Here is a 13,498-nt window from a genome sequence, read left to right as displayed (position 1 = left end):
AGGACCATTCACAATCTGTTCTCAGTCCATCCAGATAAACTGTCCCCCCCCCCCACTTGTGCCCCCAGAACAGTATACTCACTGTCTAGACACGGGATCTATCTTGGAGACCCTTGTGCCTGGTCACCTTTGATGTGCTGGATCAAAAACCCATCTCCGTCATGAAATGCTCTCGAAACCCTCTTATCCCCAACCAAAGACCAGGCACACAGTGTTGCTACTTGGACATCGGTGAATGTCCAAACAGTGATTGGCTGGCACTGGACATTTTGGAGCAAGACCTGAAATTGGACCGCCTGAAGTATTGCTACCCCATGCCCAAATCAAGGTACCACTAATCTATTCCTTTGGAAAAATCTGAAGCAAGTACCCTTCTGGGCCGCTACACCTGTCCTTCCAGAGAGCTTTTCTGGTTTATTTCACTTTTTGGTTTTTGTGGTTGTTGGAGCATGGAGACTTTTGGGGGAGGGGGAGATGCTTCATGTAGCTCAGGCTGGCCTCGAACTCCTGATCCTCCTGCTTTCACCTCTGAAGTGCTGTGGTTACGGGAGTGAGCAACCAGGGGAGATCTCCTTCTCCAGAGCTTTCAGTGAGTACATCCATCACTTTCTCAGCAGGCTGGCTGTGTGCAAGAACACAGCGTGCACACATGTGGCTGGCCTGCCACACTCAAGCAGCTCTCTGACTTTTGATGGTTCCTTCTACCTGAAGAACCCATCAATGCCCCTCTGCACGGGCCAACTCCCATAGCAGCCCTAAGGTCACTTCCTCTAAAAGCCTGCCCCCTGCTCCTCTCGGCAGATTTAACCATTTCCTCTTCTATCTGCTGCTGGAGTGTGCTCTCCTCAAGGACAGGAACCAGGTCTCAGTTACCTCAGAGTCTCAACACTAGGCTCCTGGGTGCCTTTCCCCCCCAAGGGGAGTGTGTAACACACTGAAGTCAACCCCCTCATCTCTGCTTTCACTTCTTGACATTTCAGCTACATGTCATCAATTATAGTCTGATCATATTAAACAGAAAGTTCTAGAAGCAATTCCTATGTTATCATCACCATCATCATTTTGTTTTTCAAGACAGAGTTTCTCTATGTAGTTTTGGTGTCTGTCCTAGATCTCACTCTGTAGACCAGGCTGACCTCGAACTCACAAAGATCTGCCTGGCTCTGCTTCCTGAGTGCTGGGAGTAAAGGTGAGCGCCACCACCGCCCAGCCCTATTATTTGTTTTTTTGAGACGGGGTTTCTCTATATCTCCCTGGCTGTCCTGGAGCTTGCTCTGTAGACCAGGATGGTCTCAAACTCAGAGATCACCTACCTGTCTCTGCCTCCCTAGTGCTGGGATTGAAGGCATATCCCACCACTGCCCGGCATTCCTAGGTTTTAAATAGTTTCATAACATATTGTTATAATTGCTGCTTAATTATCAGTGTTAGCAATCTCTTACTATAAATTAAAAGTTATCACAGGTACGTATTTCTAGGACAGTTTTGTGTGTGTGTGAGAGAGTGTGCGCGCGCTTCAGCAGTGTTCTTGGTCTCAAGCATCCACAGGGGCCTTGGAATGTACTGCCTTGGGTAAGGACACTTAGAGGAGAACACTAGCTATCAGTCAATCATTTAGACTGAAAGCAGCATTCCATTGTTGCTACTCAGCTCAGCACCTTCACACAGCCTCCCTCACCCTTGCCTCCTGATGGGGCCACAAATCCTGTCTGTGCTCAGACAGACACTCAGCCTGGCTCTCCAGGCCCCCCACTCCCATCCTGACCAAGGTTTGTCTATGCCGAGATCACAGTGGGCTTCCAAGCGCCACTTTGTCTGTGGCCCTGATGCGTCTCTTTTCCCTACTCTCGCCTCTCTGTCTCCTCTTCACCTGTCAAAACACTATGCATGCTTCAAGGCCCGGTCCAAATGTCATTTTTCTCCCTAAAGTGTCCCATCAGAAGAGATGGCCTGGCTTCTTGCTGCTGATGCCCAAAGTCCTTAGTCACTCCCCAGGTTGCCCAGGGTCTTGGGTTCTGTTAACAGCAACATCCTGAGTGTGGGTGTTTGCAGGCTGTAGCATAGGACAGTGCATACAGTCAGTGCTCAATAAATAACGGAGTGACTGGTTTAGATCGTGTCCACTACACCTGCAGGTGAAGCAGCAGCAAGGCCGGGCCCCAGGAACCAGCCGGGAACTGCCTTCCCTTTTCCTCAATGGGAACGATTTTGCCTCAAAAACAGAGGACAGGGATTACCCCTGCTCTCCTCCCCCAGCCACAGGCACAAAGGCAGAGCGGTGTGACGGGCAGCTTCTTTGGCTCCGCCCTCTCTCTTTTCCCCCAAACACTGAACAGATTCCCAGCTCCCGCAGGACAGGAGTCACCTCAGACAGCGCACACGCGGGACACACGGTCCCCAGCCCGGGGCACCTCTGTGCCAACATGGCCCAGACAGGTGTCTCCCTCCGCATCCCTGGGTACCTCACCTCTGCCCCGCAAGCCACCCTGCTCCTCAGCCTGGTCCTGGCCTCCTTCCACGCGGCCTGCAGTACAGGTAATAGGTCTGAGCTTTAGTCTTGGCCACCTTGGGAAGGGGAGGGCAGGGCTGAGGGGGAGGGGAGGATTCCTCGGCCAGGGTTGGTCCTGCACCGGGGAAAGAGGAAATAGAAGTTTCCCTGGAGGATTAGGCAGGGCGCTGGGGTGGAAGTCAGCTGGGGGTGTCTTGGGTTTTGTCTGTGACACTCAATTCCTTTGCTAGGACAGCAGCAGTCCCACCCTGCTGACCCTTGCCACAAAAAACAAAACAAAACAAAGAACAACAAAGAAATTTGCCAGTTTGACAGTATCTCACTCATCACGGGATAGTGTGGTTCCCTGCTATTCCCTGAGGCTCCTCCAGGCTCTCTCAGGATGGGCAGAGGTTCCCTCTAACCCAGACTTCCTCTGCTAAGTTCAGAAGCTAGAACGCCACCCTCAGCTCCCCACCCTTCCTGAGCGTCCCCAGGGCAGGCATCAGAAAACTTGGGATTCTCACTCCAGGGTCTCAAGAGGCCTGGTTTCCCAGGCTGGGCTCTGCTCTTGAGCATCCAGGGGTCTGGCATCCTCTCTCCTGCTCCAGGCTTTGACCCTGCAAGCTTCCTCAGCGTGGCCCTCCTCCTGACACACACCTGTCATCCCCAGTATCTCCTCTCGGGACCCTCCAGAGCCACAGCCTTGACTCCTCTCTCCTCACCCCCAGGGACTGGCTGTGTGATCTTGAGCAAATTACTTCACCTCTCTGTGCCCAGATTCCTGGTGTGTGGCACTGGGGTAAACAGAACCGTGATTTATGAGGTTACTTACTCGGAAGAAATGAGTTAATAGCTTGTAAAGAATTTACCATGTTGTGGCAAGCATACAATGGACAGAAGCAGATACGGGTTCCCAACTGATCCACCACAAATGAGGGAGTTCATTTTTGTGACTTCTTCTGTTTACCCTGACAGTGCCATGCTGGGTCTCCCCTCTACACCAGTCCCTGGCTGGTTCTTAGAATGCCAAGGGTGATGGTCAAGTACTTGGGAATTCCCCTGGCCCATTCCATCTGAAGCCCCTGAACCTGCTGATGTGGAGTGGGTTCTGACCTCTAAAAAGGATAAAAAGGACAACTTCTCAGAGCGGTGGTGGCACACGACTTTACTCAGGAGGCAGAGACAGGGAGATCTCTGAGTACGAGGCCAGCCTGGTCTACAGAGTGAATTCCAAACAGCCAGGGCTACACAGAGAAACCATGTCTCAAAAACCAGTAAATAAATAAATACCAATAAATAAATATGACAATTTCATAGGATTCGACCTAATCTGGCATCTAATTAAGATTTTTTTTTTCCCATTCACTTACTCTGTCCCAGGAACATTCCCACCCTAGGTGGACAGATGAGATCAAGCCTAAGGAAGTGATTTGATTTTGAAGGAAAATGCTAATGTCCAGGAATCAGTTTCCAAAACAAAGCTCAACTCTAGGCTGTGTAAATAATTTACAACAGTAGTCAGATTGTATCAAGGTAATTACCGTACTTTTGGGAGGCCAGAGGGGCTGGGGCCTGGGTGGCAGCAGTTCTGTGGCTGTGGTTAAGCAACAGCTTTCTTCCTCCTTTACCCTGCTCTGTGTCAACAGCACCTCTGAAGGACGTGCTGAGGGTCAGGCAGCGGGGCATTGAGAGGTCTAAGCTCTCCTTCCCCTTTTCAAGGATACAGCAATACCACTTCCCAAAAGGCTCTTCAAAAATCAGTCTCTCGGGCCGGGCAGGGCTCTGTTGGGGGAGTGAATGCCTAGCATGAAGCCCCAGGTTCAATCTCCTGTCCTCCTAGGACTTGGCATCAAAGGCAGGAGAATCAGTTCAAAGTCTTCCTCATCTGCACAGCAGACTCAAGGCCAGCCTGAGACACATGAGACCCTGTCTAAAAACACAAACGAACAAACAAAAACCTGCTTTTAATCTGCCTTCCTAGATTGGTATTTGTGTGGTTAGAATGTTCTTCCATGTTAAGTGCCTCAGGTCGAACTGTGCTTCCAATAAGGTGACCACCAGCCACAGGTGACCTCTGAACACACTTCAAATTATGACTAAGGTGATGAAAAAGCTGGACTTTCAACTTAAATTCATTTTTAAAAATCAACTTAAAGAGGCAGGCCAATCTCTATGAGTTAAAGGCCAGCCTGGTCTAGAGAGCAAGTTCCAGGACAGCCAGGGCTACACAGAGAAAGCCTGTCTCAAAAAACAAACAACAACAACAAAAAGAAAAAAAATTAAAAGATAAGGGGGAGGCGGGGTGGTGGCGCACGCCTTTAATCCCAGCACTCAGGAGGCAGAGGCAGGTGGATCTCTGTGAGTTCGAGGCCAGCCTGGGCTACAGAGTGAGTTCCAGGAAAGGCGCAAAGCTACACAGAGAAACCCTGTCTCGAAAACCAAACCAAAACAAAACAAAAAAGATAAGGGGGCTGGAGAGATGGCTCAGCAGTTAAAAGCACTGGCTGCTCTTCCAAAGGACCCAGGTTCAATTCCCAGCACCCACATGGCAGTTCACAACTGTAATTCTGGTTCCAGGGGATCTGACACCTTCATACAGACATAAATGCAGGCAGAACACCAATGTACATTACCAAAGGTGGGGGGGGACAAAAACAACTTAAATGGCCACCATGGCAAAGAGCTGCTGTCCTGAGTGGCACAGACCCAGCTTTTCTTCCCTGAACCGAAGGTTGGTCTCTATATAACCCACCACTGCTCCACAAACTCTTGACAGCACTTTTAGAATTTCTTCTGAAGTTTGTCACACACACCCTCCACCCCCCTCTCCATCCCCACTCCCGCCCCCCCATCCTTCCTGGCCCTTGCTTGTTAACTGGGAGACAGTTACAAGCTCTGGCTGTTCTGGAAAGCAGGAGACTTGTTCCCATGAGATGTAGTTTGTGTTGAGAACCGTGGGCCTGGGTAACTACATCACAACCATCAGAGATAGAGGACGAGGGTCAGATTTCAGTGGTTGATTTGTTCACATGTTGGAAAGAAACTGAACCTCCTGTGAAAGAGACATTGGGGATTACTCAGTGCGTGATTTAATTTACACTGGAATGACCGGCCCATAGCTAGAGCAGTCCACACAGGAAGCAGCCGTGGGCATCCGGTCTCTTTTGTTTTTGCTCCATTTTCTTTCTTTTGAGACAAGGTCTCTCGATGTAGCTCTGGCTGGCCTACTTTATGTAGACCAGGCTGGCCACACACTAAGAGATCCCTCAGTTTCTTCCTCCCGAGTGCTGGAATTACAGGGGTGTACCGCCATACTCACCTGGAAAGCTTATTTAAAAAGAAGGAAGTGTCTTTGAGTAAGGATAAAGTGACAATAAAAGGGACTGAGCAAGCCACAGAGCTATCTGCACGTCCATGTTTATGGCCGCACTACTTATAGCAGCTAAGAAACAGAGTCAGCCTGGATGTCCATCAATGGATGAATGGACGACGGGCATATGGTGCAGATGGATGAGTTTTACTCAGACATAAGGAATAAAATGATGTCATTTGCAGAAAAATGCATGGAAATAGAAATCCCGTTAAGTGGAATGAGGCAAACCCTGAAAGACATATTTCACATATTTTCCAGATAAATATAGGGAGAGTTATAAGTCTAATACATGAACGTGGAATTGGCTTCTCTATCACTGTGACAAACCACTGACCAAAAGCAATGTGAAGCGGGGGGATTATTTCACCTGAGTTTACAGTCCACTAGCAAGGGAAGCCAAAGCAGGAACCTTGAAGCAGGAACCTTGAAGCAGGAACTGAAGCAGAGGCCATAAACACTAGTTTGCTCTTCCACGGGTCATGAAGCTTGTCATTTTATACAAACCACGACCACCTGACCACCTGCTAAGGAATGGCGTCTTCCACAGGGAGCTGGGCCCTCCCACACATCAGTCTATAAAACCTCCCACAGCAATCTTTGATCAAGAAAATGCCCCCACAAACATGCCTGCAGGCATCCGATTGAGGCAATTCCTCAGTTAAGGGTCCCTTGCCCAGTGACTCTACTTTATCTCAAGCTGAAGAACTGAACAGCGCAGGGATTTCTTAGAAAGAGGAAAAGGACCCGTAGGATGGAAGACGGAGCACAGGAGTTGGTAATAGGAAGGCGAATATGTGCAGAGTACATGACCTTTGTGGATAAATATGCTATAATGAAACCTATTATTTTGTATGCTAATTTAAAAAATAAAAATAAAATAAACTATTCCACTTTATAAGTTTAAAGAAAGGTGGTGCACACCTTCAAACCCAGCACTCAGGAGGCAGAGGCAGGCAGATCTCTGAGTTCAAGGCCAGCCTGGCCTACAGAGCAAGTTCCAGGACAGCCAGGGCTACACAGAGAAACGCTGTCTCGAAAAACCAAACCAAACCAAAAGGAAGAATAACCCTTCATCTGGACTTCTAATAAACATACCACTGACTGGGGGACTTTAACAGAAAGGGGTTTGCTCACCGCTCTGGAGGTTGGATGTCTAGGTCAAGGTGTGGGCAGGTTTGGTCTCTCCCTTCTAGGGTTACAGATGGCCTCTGTCTCACTGTGACCAGGCATTGGTGTGTCTCTTCCTCCTTTTTGTTTTGTTCTTGATTTTGAGACTGGGTTTCATTATGTAGACCAGGCTGGCCTGGAACTTATAGTGAGCCACCTGCCTCTGCTTCCTGACGGCTGGGATTGCAGGACTCTGTAGAGCCTTATTTTTAGCCTTAATTACTTCTTTTGTCTGTCTCCAAACACAGCCCCATTGGAGGGCTAGGGCTTCAGCTGCCGAGTGTGGAGAGCACGTTGCATCTCTCACCCGTCTCAACGTTGCAGAAAGCTCTGCTGTCCTCACTGGCACTTCTAGAACACTGTCATTATACTCACTACTCATGCACCCAATAATCCAAGCCCTCTGCCCGGACTCACTCTGCCTTCTGCCTGACACTGACTACCTCCTGCCTTTTCTTACAGAAACCAGCGGCGGCAACTCAACCCTGAGTACACACCCTGGGACCCTGGAGCAGTGTGCCAGTAAGCTTCCCCTGTCAACTGCCCTGATCCCGGAGCCAGCCCTGGAGCTAGGGAAAAACCTTGGCCCCCTCTGTCCACTAATGGACGTCAGGTGGCCAGTGGCCAGCAGTGCTCACAGAGATTAAAAACTAGCTTGGCTTTGGTCCCAATTTAGTCACATGATCTTGTACAGGTGGATTTAATCACTCATCCCCTGGCCAGCAGCCAAAGCTGCCCCGAGTGCAAATGTTTTATCATTTGGAGGTGAGAAGCCTATTAAAAACAGCTGGTCCGCTGGGTGGTGAGAGGCAGAGGCAAGCGGATCTCTGTGAGTTTGAGGCCAGCCTGGGCTACAGAGCGAGTTCCAGGATAACCAGGGCAGTTACACAGAGAAACTCTGTCTCAAACAACAACAGAACAGAACAACCAGTTGGTCCAATCTCGCCCAAAGCAGGAACTGCTTGTGGACTCTTCCTTATCTCTGTTCATCCTCCTGAGATGTTTCCAGGGGCAGGGTGCTCAGAAAGCAAAGAGGAACTTGTATCACAAGTGTCCCATCATCAACAGAAAGTTTTGCTTCATCTTAACTGCGTCCCCTTTAACCCGTCCTTATCAAATGACCAACTGTCCTTCCATCTGTGCACTCGTAGAGGGGGATGGGCAACAACACTTAAGAGGCCGAGAATACAGCTCTGGGGTCTACAGACTGGATTGTGAGCTCTGCTTCTGTCATGCGCGAAGTGCAGCTTGGGTTTCTTTGTATGAAGTAGGGCTAGTAAATAGCTGGAGTGTGGCTCAGTGGCAGAGCGCATGTTCTTCCAAGGCCCTGGGTCCAATGCCCAGCGCCCAAACAGTGGTCATGACAGCCCATATTACCTTGAGGGCGGAAGGCAAAGACTTGGTAGACACCTAACAAGTAGCAAGTGCTTCTCAAGGTCGGGGGCTGTCTCGTGTTCTCATTCTTAACTAACTTGCCAGGGAGTGGCTGTGGCTGGTTGTTACAGTCCCGTTCTTCCTCTCCCCCACCAGACGTCGACTTCTGCCCACTAGCCTCCCTGTGTTGCCGAGCTTCGGTGGATGAATATGGCTGGATTGCGGCGGCGGTTGGCTGGAGTCTCTGGTTCCTCACCCTCATCTTGCTCTGTGTGGACAAGCTGATGAAGCTAACCCCAGAGGAGCCCAAGGACCTGGCGGCATGAGCACAGAGCCGTGGCCCCAGGGATGGCTATTCCTACCGCGTGTGGGTAACAGGGAGGGGCAGGAGCCTTCCAGAAGCTTCTGTCACTTTAAAGTCGCTTGCTCCTCGAAGTCTGTGGCTCCTTTACTATGGATTTGGCGAGCAAACCCAGACCCTTGCGTAAGCTACACATGCGATTTGCCATGGAGCACCTCCTCATCGCGGCACACCCACGTCAGCCACCTTCCCAAAGGGAAGAAAGCAAGCGAGGCCAGAGCTGTCTGAATGACCTCCATCTTTCAGAGTCCCTATGGTGATGCCCCTCCTCTACCCCGAGCTTTCTTCCGGGTGCACATGAGACTTAAGGCAGTCTTCTAGTGGACAGATTTGAAAAGCAGGACATTGGCTCCACCTCCTTCAGACAAAGGGCATAGCAATCATCTTGAAGTGTGAGCCGCACCCCACTCATCCTGCCCCCCCCCCACACCTCCACACTCCCATCTTTCTTCATCATAGCTCCCGTGGCTGTCCAGTCCCACCTATTTGAATTATTTATTTCCGAGGGTGTGTGTGTGTGCTTGCCTGAGTTCATGCGCACGTGCACACAGTGCTCTTAGAAGGCGCCAGATCCTCTGGAACTGGAGCTACAGATGGTTGTGAGCAGCCATGCAGGTGCCTGGACTGAACCCAGGTCCGCTGCAAGAATAACAAATGCTCTTAACTGCTGAGCCATCTCTCCAGCCTCAAGTACTGTTTTTTGGTTTTGGTTTTGGTTTTTAAAGAGATGGGAGATTTAGTGGGAGTTTTTTGTTTGTTGGTTTGTTTTCCAGACAGCGCTTCTCCATGTTGTGTTGTCGCCTGTCCTGGATCTCGCTCGATCTGTAGACCAGGCTGGCCTCGAACTCACAGAGATCCGCCTGGCTCTGCCTCCCAAGTGCTGGGATTAGAGTGTGCCACCACCGCCCGGCGAGATGGGAGATTTAGTGTTATATTTAGTATTTATGGCCAATGGGAACAGAAATACATCACTTTACTTTAGGCACCAACTTTCTAAGCAGAGGACGTAAGAATTAGATCCAGCCAAAGGTTTAACACTCACGCTCAGAAAGCTCATTCAGCAGTTTGGGCTGCTGTGTGGGAGGTGGTAGACATGCGGCTCTGTCCTTTCTGTGTGAGCGGCCTCACTCTTACGTACTGCAGCTGCGGCTTTGTTTTGTCTGTTTGATTTCTGTGAGTTGTTTTGGGGTGGTGTTTTTTTGTTTTGTTTTGTTTTTTGAGACAGAAATCTCCTGTAATTCAGGCTGGCCTTGAACCCAACACGTAACTGAAGACTGGTTTCCTATGGCCCAGGCTAACCTTGAATTTCTGGTCCTCCTGCCTCCACCTCCCTAGTCTGGGCTTATAGGTATGGACCAGAACACACACACACACAACCTGTGTATGCAGTGCTAGGTACAGGAACGTTCCATGTTTCATTATGTTAAGGTCATGGTAGGGCTGGGGAGATGTGACTGAAAGGATGACTCTGGGGTAGACTTTCCTGAAATGGGACCACCAGGACTGACCCACAGGGCAGAAGCTGCCATTCAGTTTTGAGGTGTGAAAAGAAACACTAGACTCGGGTTTCCAAGCTGAATATCATGGAGGTGTTACCAAAGCAGTGAGCCGAGACCCTGCTGAGTGTATTTCAGATCTCTCTGACTTTAAAAGACACCAGAATACATAGGTCAGGTAGGAAGAGATTTTTAATTCGTCTTAAATTCTTTGAAATATCTTGAAGCCAATTTCCCAGACCCGGTCTATCACTGTAAGCACTGAATCTTCTGGGAGGTGAGCAGAGCCTCCCAGCATCCTCCAGTGCGTTCAGAGGCAGCTTTCCAACCTAACTCTGGACAGAAGCCACTAGAAGGTTCAGGATCAACAGGAGCAAGCACAGCTCCTACTCCCCAACTTTCTGAGGGCACTTCCCCCAGAAAGAACCCTGGGGATGGGGACCAGGGGAGGTGTGGTCACCATGAACACAATGGGTGTGGTGGTACACATCTGCAGAAAAAATCCACACCTAGGAATGAGAAAGGGTGGAGAAAATTTGCTATCTTTTAACCCAGAGGTGCTTACCGCACACCGAATGTCGTCACATATACAGACAATTCTGATCTGCATCTACGGAATTCCATGAAACCCCAAGATGATGTGAGCTGATTTTTATGAGTGTTTTGCCTGCATGCATGTCTGCACCATGTGCGTACCTGGTGCCTGCAGAGGTCAAGGGATGGTGTTGAATTCCCTGGAACTGGAGTTATACACTCCAGCTACTGGAGTTACTGGAGTACTGCTGCTCCCCCAGGGGACCCTGGTTAATTCCTGGCAGCCACATGGTGACTCACAACCATCTGAAACTCCAGTTCCAGGGCATATGACACCCTCTTCTGAGTCCATGGGCACAATACTCATGTGGTACACATACAGGCAAATTACCCCAACATATAACTGAGAAATTAAGTGAATCATACAGAGATAACAAAGACAGAAGGATTGGGGGATGTATGAACAGTCCTGTTACCATGCCATGCTGGCCCCACAAGACAACAGTATCCCTTTTTAAACTGACAACTAATATGCAAATGAATATGGACCCTTCCCACCCTAGGAATTCTTTTCAGCTACAGGGACAATATAGTGAGTCACAGAATAAACTAAGAGCAGAATTAGGGGTCATTGTGTTCTACCCTCTCCTTACTCCACCCCACCCAAGGCTATACCTCAAGAATTATGACCTGTCTCTGTTTGGTGCCTCTTAAAATGTATGTGTACTCAGTGCTCACTTCCACAGCACATATACTACAACTGAACAATACCGGGGAGACTAGTATGGCCCTGTGTGAGGATGACTCAAATTTGTGAAGTACCACATCTGCTCAGGGATTGCAGAGTAGGGGGTGGGAAGACTGTGAGAGCCAGACCAGGAAGTCTGTGAGAGTATGTCTCAGGGAAGCTACATCCAGGAAGCTTCATCAACATGGCTGCCCAAATCCCAGGAGGCCTCAACCCGAGAAGAGGGCCTACAGGGAACTATGGAATGGTGAGGCCTGGAGAAATGGTCACCCCCAGGGATGAGCCTCCTACCTGGTTATCCAATAGCAGCTGGTCAGCCCTGAAAACATACATACAAGCAACATGCAAACTGAGCTGACTGTATATATATTTAGGGATCTATGTAACAACTTAAAAAAGAGGCCAGGAAACAATTGTGTATAGTAAACATACCCCTACTTAAGGGCCAAATAATTTCTGATCCAATAGAAAAATAATTTGAGTGGTGGTGGTGGTGGTGGTGTATGTATGCCTTTAATCCTAGCACTCTGAAGTTTGAGGCAAGTGGATCTCTTGAGTTTGAGGCCAGCCTTGTCTACAGACTGAGTTCCAGGACAGCCAGGGCTACACAGAGAAATCCTGTCTTGAAAAAAAAAAATTCAAAGGTACAAAAACAAAGCAAACAAAATCTAGGGAGATACCCTAGGAAAATAATAGTCACCTCCAGTACTTTGCTATTATAGATAATGTTACATATTAGAAAAAGGAAGCCAAACATCAAACAGCAAGTTAATGTTAAAACAAACCACCTTCTGAGTTACTTCTCAAAGTCCGCAGGATTCCTTTAAGAACCACCCACCGTTACACTAAAGGAGGTCGAAAAGGTGAGGTAACAAGGTTCCGAGCTCAGGCATGGTGAAACAGTGTGTACAATGAAGACACACTAAAAACTCACTAGATTGTGTATAAATTCTACTGATATTTCAATGTATGCATCCACTGAATATTTATTACATCCCAGTGATATGATAGACACTTCAGGAGCTCTGGGAATGTGGAATGTCATGGAGTGCAAGACGAAGCCCTTGCTTCAGCCAGGGGGGCTGTAGAAAAAACACCATGAAGGTCACACATGTGTACCTGGTGTGGTGGTACATGTGAAGGCCAGAGGTGGCATCAGGTGTTCATTTGCTCTGTACCTTTATTCATTTTGTTGATAGGGTCAGCTTAGTATAAAGTCAGCGTGAAAGTAAAATGTCCTGGACAGTCCCCATCACAGAACACTTTTAACATTAACATGGATCGGATTGCATTTACTTTGTGTGTGTGTGTGTGTGTGTGTGTGTGTGTGTGTGTGTGTGTGTGCGCGTGTGCGCGTGTGCCAGCATCCTGAAACTGGAGTTCACTCACTGGCTAGACTAATTAGCCAACAAGGCCCTGGGATCCTCTTGTTTCTGCCTTCCAGTACAGGGATGATCGTAGGTACCCCCACACCGGGGTTTTCACATGGGTGTGAGGAACGCCACCTTCAGGTCTGCCTGCTCGCACAGCAAGCACCCCACCCACTGAGTCAGCTCCCTAGCTCTCACCTACAAACAATGGTTTATTTTTATGTGTATGAGTGTTGTCTGCATTTATATGCGCACCATATGTGTGCCTGCTCCCCACAAAGGACAATCGGGGCATTAGATCCCCTGAAACTGGATTTATGAACAGTTGTGAGCCACCGTATGGGTGCTGGGAACTGAATTCAAGTCCTCTGTAAGAGCTGTCAGTGTTCTTAACCTCTGAGACATCTTCCACTCTCCACCTAACTTTTTTAAAAGACTAAAATTTACTAGAATTTTGATGCTGGCATCTTTAGTGTACTTATATTAGCTTTTATTTTTCTATATTGATGCTAACGTAGCCTTTGGGCTAGAAAAAGGTAAAACAGTTAAAGATTGCTGGGCAGTGGTGGCGCACGCCTTCAATC

The 13,498-nt window shown here is 48.8% G+C and overlaps 2 protein-coding genes across 3 annotated transcripts in view; one reads left to right on the top strand and one right to left on the bottom strand.

Annotated features, from left to right (window-relative positions):
• Atp6v0a4 (ATPase H+ transporting V0 subunit a4) overlaps nucleotides 1-13,498 on the bottom strand; it is an 87,524-nt gene that overhangs the window by 67,090 nt on the left and 6,936 nt on the right. The window lies entirely within an intron of this gene.
• Nucleotides 162-8,840, top strand: Tmem213 (transmembrane protein 213). The gene is made up of 5 exons (XM_028889352.2): nucleotides 162-328; nucleotides 802-862; nucleotides 2,136-2,535; nucleotides 7,494-7,553; nucleotides 8,562-8,840. Exons 1-5 carry the CDS (start codon nucleotides 162-164, stop codon nucleotides 8,729-8,731), a joined length of 858 nt encoding a protein of 285 aa, XP_028745185.1. The 3' UTR covers nucleotides 8,732-8,840.

This window comes from Peromyscus leucopus, chromosome 3 (assembly GCF_004664715.2).
Source record: "Peromyscus leucopus breed LL Stock chromosome 3, UCI_PerLeu_2.1, whole genome shotgun sequence".
In the NCBI taxonomy this organism is placed as follows: domain Eukaryota; kingdom Metazoa; phylum Chordata; class Mammalia; order Rodentia; family Cricetidae; genus Peromyscus; species Peromyscus leucopus.
This window is presented reverse-complemented; position numbering and strand designations above follow the sequence as displayed.

Excerpts from the sequence above, each read along its gene's own strand:
- Tmem213 (XM_028889352.2), top strand. The coding sequence starts at position 162 with ATGAAATGCTCTCGAAACCCTCTTATCCCCAACCAAAGACCAGGCACA. Across the intron at positions 2,536-7,493 it reads CCACGCGGCCTGCAGTACAG|AAACCAGCGGCGGCAACTCA; the intron begins GTAATAGGTCTG and ends CTTTTCTTACAG. Across the intron at positions 7,554-8,561 it reads GACCCTGGAGCAGTGTGCCA|ACGTCGACTTCTGCCCACTA; the intron begins GTAAGCTTCCCC and ends CTCCCCCACCAG.